Raw genomic sequence first — 10,910 nt, 5'->3', positions numbered from 1 at the left:
AATAACACTGCCAGCATCAGTTGCCATACGTCCGGATTTAGCCAATTTCTGGCCGGACACTGCTTTCAGATATAGTATTTCAGATATGTCCATGAAATTCTGGATGTGTGGTAACCCTACATGTGATACTGGATTCCAGAGTTTATGCGCAGTGTCTGTCTGTCCTGAATTTTCCAACATTCACCTAATTTGGCTATAGCATTATGAGAAAAATTATCTCATCCTACTTTGCTCACACCATACACAATTTTATATCATGTCACACATTTTTTTCTAAACTAAAAAACCCCCAAAGGTAACTCTTTTTTTCTCATACAGGAATTGCACTAGCCCCTGATTTTGCAGAGCTTTGTCTGAGTCATGATTAGTTACCATGGCTAGGATGAAATATCGATTACATTTTGAGTATTTGATTCTTAAATGGCAGTGTCATAAGGTGGAACCTACCTTATGAGCTGGGATAGAATTATAAAACCAGATGAGCTCCCTGGCCCCTGCACCTTTTGGGAGAAAGCTCATAAATACGGAATTCATTCTAAGACAAGTTTGGGGGAGTTTGTCTAGCACAGGGATTGGGGCAGGGGCTTCGGTTGTGAACCTATCTAATTAACACTTCCATGGCAGATTTGGGCCAGTGCAGCTGAACTGGTCATGCTACCCTAAAAGCGCCTCTGCACATTTTCTGAAACAAGACCCCAAATGAAATGCAGCCGTCCTTCAAAATTGACACTTTCTTGAATTTTGAGTTATCCAGTCAAATGATGCGCAGAAAAAATGCATATATTCATGAAAACAATGTGCAACAATGCATTGTATTAGAGGAAATCACTTGGCAAAAGCAGACCCACTTGCACATACAAATGTGTATATTAGAAGAAATTCACACAAAAATGCTGAAGAATTTCCATGAGGAAAATGGAAAGGGAATCGCAAACTGATGTTGAAATGTGGAGAACTAGAAAAATGGGAAACCAAGAGAAATTAAAATTGACATACTGTATTAGCCCATTATTACTTTTTTAAAAACAAGGACTGTATTTTCACATGGATAGTATTAGGAATCACGACAGCAAATGCTCTGATATGAGGTCAACCAGTGGGAATGGAAAGGGCAGCTGTAGCACCTGCAGATATTTTTCTTTGATGCCGAATTATCTAACCCTCCATTTCTGGGGTTTGTTCTGTGGTGGCTCTTCCTCCTGTGCTTTCAGACACAAGACCCCTGTAATTTCACCTTCCCTCGTCCCCAGTTCCTACACAGCTGAAGGTGCTATTGACACGATGGAGTTGCTAAGAACAGTTAGGAAGAAAATCCCAGTGCGGTTTCTAATTATAAAGCGGCAGGGAGAATGGCAAAGCTCTGCAAAGCCTTGTCCAAACAAATTCTGACTTGTCCTCTGCCTACAACCGTATTCTGTTATGGTTAAAAGATTGCAAAAGCTGCCAAGCGACACCTTCCTTTCAGTGTCAGCGGATCCCATCTTTTTCTCATGCTCCCTTCTAAGCAGGCAGGCTTGTTGCGTTTAAGAAATCTGTCTCCTGCACAGTGTCTTCTTACTGCGGTAGTATTTCCTAGGCGCTGAGTGATTTTCAATGGATGAATTACAGCACAAATCTGTTGTTGGCTTCAGCAGAGCTGTGCAACTTGCCTTTAACACCTGTGTTCTGGCAGTGCGGATGTGGGCAGGACCTACAGGAGAGAGTGCGAAGACTGACGTAAAGCATTCGCCTGCTGCTGATGCAAGGCATCACAGTGCTGGTTGCCCCCTTTTGTTGCCTAGATGTCAGGAACTGGCTGGACGAAGAGGAGTGGTGAGAAGCCTCATAGGAGGAATGTTCAGAGCACAGGGGATGGGGGTGGGACATTGAGGACAGGTCAGAGGACAAAGCAGAGGAGCAATGGTTGGCCACTGAAAAAGCAACAGGCATGAGTGAGAGGGAAGAGCCAAGGGCAGCACATGAGGCTTCCCAGGAGCTCACCTGTCCTATTATGTTAGGCTCGCCACCGCCACCGCCTTAGCTCCAAGGACACGAAGAGCTATGCATGTGGCTACAATGAGCAACAGTTCCCTCCCACCATAGTTTACATCTACGTAGCCAGTCTCCGGAGGAGGAGAGGTCTTATGGGGAAGTGGGAAACAGGAACCGTCAGTCTTGGCAACTGTGCTATGGAAGCTGGTCCTGGTGCCAGGTGGCGTGGCATTTGACCCCTGAGTTATGAGGTTCCCCACCCCAGACCTACCTGATTAGCCTTCAGGTATCAGGCATCCTCCTTCTTATCCTTCCAAGCCTTTTTAGGGAGTTCTCTGTCTGCTGTCTTAATCCACGTTTTGTTCAGCTTGTTGTTCTGCTATTGTGTTTCTCGCTTTTTATTCAAATGGTTAAGTAAACCACCCAGGAACCTTTTGTGAAGATGGGCGGGCTATACATTCCATAAGTCAACAATATACCCTGCTTTTGAAACTCAGAGAGTGCCTCCCCATCCACTACCAGGGATTTCATAAAGGATTTGATAACAGAGACATGTTAGCTACTGGTAGTTGACTTATCTCTATCGTTGCCCTTCTCTATCATTTGCAGGCACCTCTATGGGTGGCTTTTCTGTTTTTCCCCTGCTACTGTATTAAGTGCATAGAAACTCCATCTGCCTAGCAACTGGAAGAATTGCTTTACCCCACTGAGATAGGAAGGTCAGAGTGAGGTTGCCTGTAAGGATATTACAGAGCAAGGGCTCAGCCACCCTCAGCTTCATTCTTTGGCACCGTTTTCTAGGTGTTTCTTCCAAGGTCTCCAAGGGCTGGTTTGCCTGCAGTAAAACCTCTCACATGCTAGAATGGCAGAGACCAGCAGAACTGCAATTCCCACAGCACCAAAATAATAGCTGCTTGTTACCAGCTAGTGATAAGGCAGAGGATTTAAACCAGGTAAGCAGGATTGTGGGATGCTGATGTGTCCTTGGTTCCATGAACAGACCCTTTGTTTGATAATGCTGGCAGCTCAGAAGGAACCCAACCGTCTTCTGTTTTCCAAGCACGATGCATTTAATGCCAACTCAAAATAGGAAGAGGGGCTGGGAGCAGTGAATCCAGCCACAGACACAGGGCAAACCAGCTTATGCAGGCATTTGCCTGAGGTTAGTTCAGACAAAGGGCATCCACCTGAGCAAGTTTGCAGACGACACCAAATTGGGAGCGGTGGCTAATACCCCAGAGGACAGGATCACACTTCAAAATGACCTTAACAGATTAGACAACTGGGCCAAAGCAAACAAGATGAATTTTAACAAGGAGAAATGTAAGGTACTACACTTGGGCAAAAAAAAAATGAAAGGCACAAATACAGGATGGGTGACACCTGGCTTGAGAGCAGTACATGTGAAAAGGATCTAGGAGTCTTGGTAGACCACAGACTTGACATGAGTCAGCAGTGTGATGCAGCAGCTAAAAAAGCCAATGCAATTCTGGGCTGCATCAATAGGAGTATAGCATCTAGATCAAGGGAAGTAATAGTACCACTGTATTCTGCTCTGGTCAGACCTCACCTGGAGTACTGTGCCCAGTTCTGGGCACCACAGTTCAAGAAGGATACTGACAAGCTGGAACGTGTCCAGAAGAGGGCAACGAAAATGGTCAAAGGCCTGGAAATGATGCCTTATGAGGAACGGCTTAGGGAGCTGGGTATGTTTAGCCTGGAGAAGAGAAGGTTAAGGGGTGATATGATAGCCATGTTCAAATATATGAAAGGATGTCATATGGAGGAGGGAGAAAGATTGTTTTCTGCTGCTCCAGAGAAGCGGACATGGAGCAATGGATTCAAACTTCAAGAAAGAAGATTCCACCTAAACATTAGGAAGAACTTCCTGAAAGTAAGAGTTGTTCCGCAGTGGAATTTGCTACCAAGGAGTGTGGTGGAGTCTCCTTCTTTGGAGGTCTTTAAGCAGAGGCTTGACAGGCATGTGTCAAGAATGCTTTGATGGTGTTTCCTGCTTGGCAGGGGGTTGGACTGGATGGCCCTTGTGGTCTCTTCTAACTCTATGATTCTATGAAAGGGCACTGTGGTTTGAGTTTTAGTGGTGAAGGCAGAAAAGGGTTGCTCACTGCACTTTCTCCTACCACAGGTTGAGTCCAGTTTGACAGCTGAAATGATACGACATACAAACTAGCTGTCTGAACACAGGCTCAGCCACCAGTCCTTCTTCTTCGTTCTTTCTCTACGCAACCTGTTTGCCCTTTTTATTTTTTAAAAGTGCCACGTGAAGTTACATGTGTTTATAAATGTATCAGTTGCATAAATTTGTGTGTTTTATGGGTTTTTTGAAAAAAGAAAAGTTCAAAACTTTTCCATAGGTGCCAACTCCCAGATTGAAAAATCCGGGATTGGAAGTCGTGCTGCGGCCATTTTGGAACTGGGCAGAGCAGCACCGGAAGTTGCTTCTGCGCATGCTCTGCCCATTTCCAAAATGGCCGTAGCGCCAGAAATTGCTTCTACGCATGTCCAGAGACTCCAGACATGCGCACAAGGAGCCTCCCTGGGCCCGTAAGAACCCGGAGGATTTATGGGGTTTTTAAAAATCTGGGCTGCCAGCGGGAAATGGCTGGAAAAACGGGGGTTTCCTGGGGAATATGGGAGACTTGGCAGCTATGAAACTGTCTCAGCGCTGTGGGGAAGGAGGGGTTTCTTGGTGACATTACAGAGACAGCCAATCAGCTCTGTGCACAGAAGCTGTGGCTGCTACAGCCTTGGGAAAGTGGTTTTTCTGGAGCTGAAACATGAAGAGGAATAGGTGTGTATGGATCTGGAGTGGGGGGCCTTTCGCCACGAAGCCAAATGCCTCCCACCAACTCTCCCTACCTGGCCCTCAGGACTATTCCCTAGTCATCCCCTCAACTTTGTACCTCCATGAGTGTTTTTGTCAGGTTGGAAAGTGTTCTTGAGCTTGGGTAATGTCTCTTCCTTGCCTGGATGGAGGGTAGAAAAGTGAGAATACGTGTAGAAACTCCACCCGCTTTTGCATCTGGCTCTGCCGCTCACCAGTATGCTGTCCTTGGAATGTTGTCCAGAAGGGAATGCAAACCTTGGGTGGAAAAAGCTTTCGATTGACTGGAGTGAGAGCTCTTCTGAATCCCCCCCCTTTGGTCTCTTGTGTTGGTCCAGGAAACTGGCGCTGGAATCCATAGACTGTGGTTGCTGCAGAGGCATTGCACATCGAACTGCAAAGCAGTGGTGTTGTGATCCACACAACATCACTCTAGTTCTAGAACTATGGGGTAAGCAGAGCAGACGCCAGGGACACCACTGAAAAGACTTGTGTGCCACAAATAAGCTGTGCATGCAGAGCAGTACAGGTTTAAGTTCAAGAGGCAACAGTGCTGAGCAGAGCCAGTCACATGACTGCAATGACTTCAGAGAGCAGATTCACCTGACCCTGCCAGATAATGTGAAATGTTTTGAGTATAGAGCGGCAACCGGCAGCCTGGGATGCAATCCTTCTCATTCAGATGCAAAGCCAGGCTTGTCAGAACAGTGAGTATTGCTTCTAAGCTGTGGAAGAGAAAAGAAGAGTTGATGATTGGGGCCCTAGGCTTATCTCCATCCAAGCATAAAATAAGTGCTTTGACAGGGGAACAGCAGATCTCCTTTTAGCTGCAAAAAGGTGTCAGTGGGGTGTGGGGGAAGGAAGAGGAAAGGATGTCTCCATCATGAGTTTGGCTGAACTTCTGCAGAAAGGAATTTCCAGTACTGCTCACAGAATTTTCTTTCCGTGCATCCTCTGAACTACTTGAGAATTTCAGGCCATGCAAGGCAGAATTTTTGCAGAAATGGTCCATTTTAATACTATTTTAGTATGATTTTCTTCTTGCAGAAGGAACCAACAGGCTTTTCAGTCTTCTCTCAGCTCATTGCATCCGTCATCTGCCACCAGTATGAACTAACACTGTAGATCAGGCACCCCCCTCAACTGCAGCATGTTTTTGCCTCCAACTCCCATGATCCCTAGCTAACAGGACCAGTGGTTGGGGAAGATGGGAACTGTAGTCCAAAACATCTGGAGGGCCGCAGTTTGGGGATGCCTGCTGTAGATTCATTCAGTATGAACAAATCTGAAATTTCTCAAAAGGGAATTTTCTGAAATAATTGGCGATACTTAATTTGCCCCCCCCCCAAAAAAAACTACTGGGAAATTCTTTCCCTAAGAATATTTGGCAACCTCTTCCACCATTTTTCCATTTGCAAATAGGGAGGCTATTTCTACCCAATCTACTCCAATCTACCCAGTCTACTCCAGCAGCTCTTTCTAGGTGGAGTAGCATTAGGACATGGAAATAAAGCAAACAGATTACAAAAAAAAATCTATGGGAAGACAAAAAACCCCAAAACACCCTTGTCTTCAATGCATTGTTTTCTGGACAGATTACAAATACTTAATTTCTATGGGGAGAGAATAAAAAAATGCTTGTGTTTTATACATAGTTTTATGGGCAAAACAACAACGGCCACCTACAACCACACTAGCAAAATTCAGAAATAGTTTCTCTCTCTCTCTCTCTCTCTCTCTCTCTCTCTCTCTCTCACACACACACACACACACACACGTTGCTGTGTGGAGTGCTGTTCGTCAAGGTTCTAGTCAGCCATGCTGATCTCCATGATACTCAATTTCATTCCTCCTATTTTTCTATTTCCCCTCCTCCCACCAACAGTTATTAATCATTCTGTGCTCACTGAGTACTCTGTCCATATTGGAATGCTTTGGGTCCCTCTCCCTTTGGGCTTTCATTCTCCCTAAATATTGTTTTGTTCTTCTGCAAACCCTGGAGCTCCCCCAAGCCTGCTGCTACCTCCCGCTTTTGAGTGGCTGGGCGATACTATTTTGCCTACATAAGAATCCCTCCTCAGAGAATGCGTTGGCTGCTAGTACAGTGTTTATGAATGTGGCTCGATAGAACAACAGCAGGAAACAAACAGGTTTTTCTTGGTGCCTTGGGGCCACTTAACATATTACTGATCTGGAGTGATTGAGACATGCAGAGAGAGATAACAGGTTGTGGGTGGAACATCACATTATGATAATTTTGGGACAGATGCCAAAAACAAGCAGCCTTGAGTCAAGTTCTGTATCTTCATTACTTGTAAAAAAAATGTACCTGGTCTTCCTGACATCATGACCTGTTTGTGATAACAGGGGCGTAGCTAGGATCAAAATTAGGGGGGGGCAAGGGGCAAGGCCAAGGCACAGGAGGGGAGGGGCCACAGTGGGGCAAGGAAAGCCATGGTCGTTCAGGGGCGAGGGGCGCCAGGATCAGCCCGAAATCGGGCTGCTCCAACCCCCTCCTCCCCCTCCGCTACCAGCAGGGGCGAGGGGGCACCAGGATCAGCCCGATATCGGGCTGCTCTGACCCCCCTCCCGCTCCGCGGCCGGCAGGGGCGAGGGGGCACCAGGATCAGCCCGAAAATGGGCTGCTCTGACCCCCTCCTCCCCCTCCGCGATCGACAGGGGCGAGGGGGCACCAGGATCAGCCCGAAATTGGGCTGCTCCAACCCCCTCCTCCCCCTCCGCGATCGGCAGGGACGAGGGGGCGCCAGGATCAGCCCGAAATCGGGCTGTTCCGATCCTCTCCTCCCCCTCTGTGATCGCCGGCTAGAAGGGACGTCTCCCTTCTCCCTGGCTGGCTGTGGGGCGGGTGGAGGGAAAGCCCCAGAGCTGCGCAAAGCATTTGGCTGGCTTTCCCTCCACCCACCCTACAGCCAGCCGGCTAGAAGGGACGTCTCCCTCTGGGTGGGGAGCAACTGGAGGGCGGCTCCAGCAGGACTCTGGCCGCAGCGCAGGGCGGCATGGTGGAGGCAGCGCTGCCGGCGAGGCTCTGGAGGGCGGCGCTCCGGCAGGGAAGAGGCTCCAGCCGTGGCACGGCATGGCGGAATTGGACTCCAGCCTCCGCCTCTTCTTTGGCGCCCTCCAGAACGTGACACCTCTGACGACCGCTTCGCCGGCCCTGCTTATGGGGGGCAGCTGCCCCCTCCTGCCCCCCTGTCTACGCCCATGTGTGATAACATGTGGTTCCACACTTATTGTGGGACTGTGTGGCTTCTAGCAACTGGCCTACAGAAGCATTCTGCTTCCAACGGCGGAGGGAGAACCAAGCCATCGTAACTACCAGTGGGAGCCATGTTCCCATCAGACAGGTAAATTGCCCTAACTGATGGAGGATCATATGGGGCAAAATTTGCTTGCGTACTAAGAGCCTTTTCCAAGGAATTATTATACTGCATCAGAAGGAGTTTACATGGTGACATTACCTCTGTTTCCATTCAGAGCGGAAACTAATGTCATTAATTACAAGCAACGACCGTTTTAGGCATGTCTAATTATAATGTGTCCGCACACATGCTCACAGCGTTAACCCCAGAAGTGGCCGAAGAAAGGGGCATAATTGGGGTGGGATGAGGGTGGAGAAGGCTTATGTGCTCTCTGCTGACATGTTGGGAACTCACCCCCTGCACAAAGTGGTCGTTGCCTGTAGGTTATTAATATCAGTGCATTTCAGTGGGAGGGAAATGCCAAAAAGAATGCAGAAAATGACGTAATTATTTATACAGTATATCATTTGCAGACTAAAACAACAATAGCACATATTGCTCATAGTCTACCAATCATGCTTGTGTGGTTTCTGTTCTTGGCCTCCAGCAAACACACAGATTGTGGCAATTTCTGCTCCCATTACTGTTTCCAAAGAAATTCTGCAACATCTCTACTCATCACCCTCCCCCTTATCATTGGAACAGCCGAGTAGGAAATGTTTCTTAAGAGGCCTTCTTGAGCTTTCCAATCACAATGACTGTGACAATAGACACTTAATAAGGCACTTGCCTTTGGGCAGCCTCCCTTCCTGTTTATAGTCTCACACTATCCCTTGGGCAGTTGTAGCAATTGCTTTCATGGGTGGTTATCAAAAAGGAAGGAACAAACAAAAGAATGTTAATGGGTTGCTTTTCCAGTTTCTTTTAATGAACTTGAGAGCAAAGTGAGTCAGCGTGGTGAAGTGGTTAGAGTACTGGGCTTAGAACAGACAGACCCAGGTTCCAAACCTTGTTTAGCCACAAGGCAATTATTGGTGACCTTGCTCATGCCACTAACTTTTATCCTAACCAACCTCACAGGATTGTTGTGAAGATAAAGCATTTGTCACTCTGAGCTCGCTCGGGAAAGATGATCTACAACTACACATTTCTGGACCACGTGTGAAATGCTGTTTAAATCTCCAGTCATACACAATCATTTACTGGCCTTGAAGACTTACATGAGTTTTTTTTAAAGCTAGAGGCAGGTGCAGTGCTTGTGGAATGCATATTACTTGTAAAAGTTCATATATTTTTAGATCATTAGCCCAGGAACTTTTTCAGTTTAGGGTTGGTGGCGGGGGCCACAATTCATATCTGATTCGTAACATCTGGCAAGAATTTGTAAGGTTCAGAGCAGATTCTAACGTATCCCAAGAGAACAGCTTGATAACTCTTGAAGAGGGAAGGGGGCATGGCATGTGTTTCATGGCGAGGTGTTGTCTCTGTACAAGATAAACACAGATAAGCTCAAGGGAGGCTTTGAATCCTTCCCAGCAAGTCCAAACAACCTGCACAGTATATGAATGGAGATAATTCCATAATTACCCTAGAAAAAGAATGAAGTCATGAGAACGTCTTATGGGCAGGTGACAGCCAAGGAAGGGAGGGGGGGGGGAGAGGCTGCTATGTGCTTGCCAGTAGGCACGGATGTGAAGCAATTAGTAAAATGAAAAAAAACAAAGGAGGGAAAGCCCTACAGATCGACTTATAAGGGCCTGGTTTGCACTAACACAGATCCATGGCTTAGATCAGGGACTTATTTAGGGAGTGAGAAGAGCCTAACTGGATCAAGCCAAAGATCCATTCAATCTAGCATCCTGTCCTTATAGTGACCAACCAGAGACCCATGGGAATCTCACAAGCAACAGCTGAGCACAGCACGCACCCAAAGTTCTGTTTACCTTGAGAGTAGGTGGTCTTCTTTGTGGTGGTGCCTTTGATTGCAGAACATCCTGAGAACTGTATAGGATGAAGACCCTTTCAGTCTTTCAATTCAATTTGATCTGTTTTGCCCTTTTAATGTGGTTTTTTTATGCTGTTCATTTAGATTTTGCTGCTCTTAGTATATTTTAGTGTACATTTATTTCGGTTTATTGTGAGTTTTATATTTTGTAACCTGCCCTGGGAATTTTTTGATGAAGGTATAAAAACCAGGGATTGAGAAGTCTGCTGTGTCCGGCCCCCCAGATGTTGTGGGACTCCAACTCCCATAAACTCCAGCCAGCAGGGCCCATAACCTGGGATGGTGAAAAGTAGAGTCCAGCAACATTTTGGGGTGGGGGTGGGGGTACAGATTCCCTGTCCCTTGTAGAAATCCTCACAATAAATAGAATAACAACCATATAATAAATAGGATAGCTACAAAAGGATGTTCTGTATCAAAAATAGAAAATCATCAACACAAATAGTCTTCCATTTCAACACACCAGGTGTTTCAAACTTATTTGCAATCAAGGAAAAGGCTTACCAGGAATTATTCTCTGCCTTTGACTCCAATGCAGTTTGATGCATTTCAAGGCCTCTCTCAATATTATCCACACACCACACCTTGCATAGCTCCTGTAACCATAGCTGCCAAGTTTTCCCTTTTCTCGCGAGGAAGCCTATTCAGCATAAGGGAAAATCCCTTAAAATAAGGGATAACTTGGCAGCTATGCCTGTAACTGCTTTGCTTGTACCTTTGCCTTGGAATTTGAGAGAGTTTATGATATTTAGCTTGCACAATCCTGTTGGAAACAATTAAATGACAGGGAGCCTTAGACTTCTTTTCCTTTCAGGTTTAATGATTAATT

General features: G+C 46.5%; 1 protein-coding gene across 2 annotated transcripts in view; it reads right to left on the bottom strand.

The window, feature by feature from the left end:
- Positions 1–10,676, bottom strand: part of LOC118095726 (keratin, type I cytoskeletal 23) — a 41,583-nt gene extending 30,907 nt beyond the window's left edge. The window contains exons 1-2 of one of the 2 annotated variants that reach the window (XM_060281480.1): positions 10,586–10,641; positions 10,020–10,077 (exon numbers count right to left, since the gene is read on the bottom strand). In XM_060281480.1, coding sequence (XP_060137463.1) covers positions 10,020–10,069 — 50 coding nt within the window. In that variant the 5' untranslated portion in view covers positions 10,070–10,077; positions 10,586–10,641. Of the gene's footprint in view, positions 1–10,019; positions 10,078–10,585 lie in introns of both variants that reach the window. The other variant, XM_060281481.1, reaches the window with a different exon arrangement.
- Between the last annotated feature and the right edge of the window lie 234 nt (positions 10,677–10,910).

Source organism: Zootoca vivipara, chromosome 13 (genome assembly GCF_963506605.1).
Source record: "Zootoca vivipara chromosome 13, rZooViv1.1, whole genome shotgun sequence".
In the NCBI taxonomy this organism is placed as follows: Eukaryota; Metazoa; Chordata; class Lepidosauria; order Squamata; family Lacertidae; genus Zootoca; species Zootoca vivipara.
Note: the sequence above shows the minus strand (reverse complement) of the source record. Positions and strands in the feature narration are given on the sequence as shown.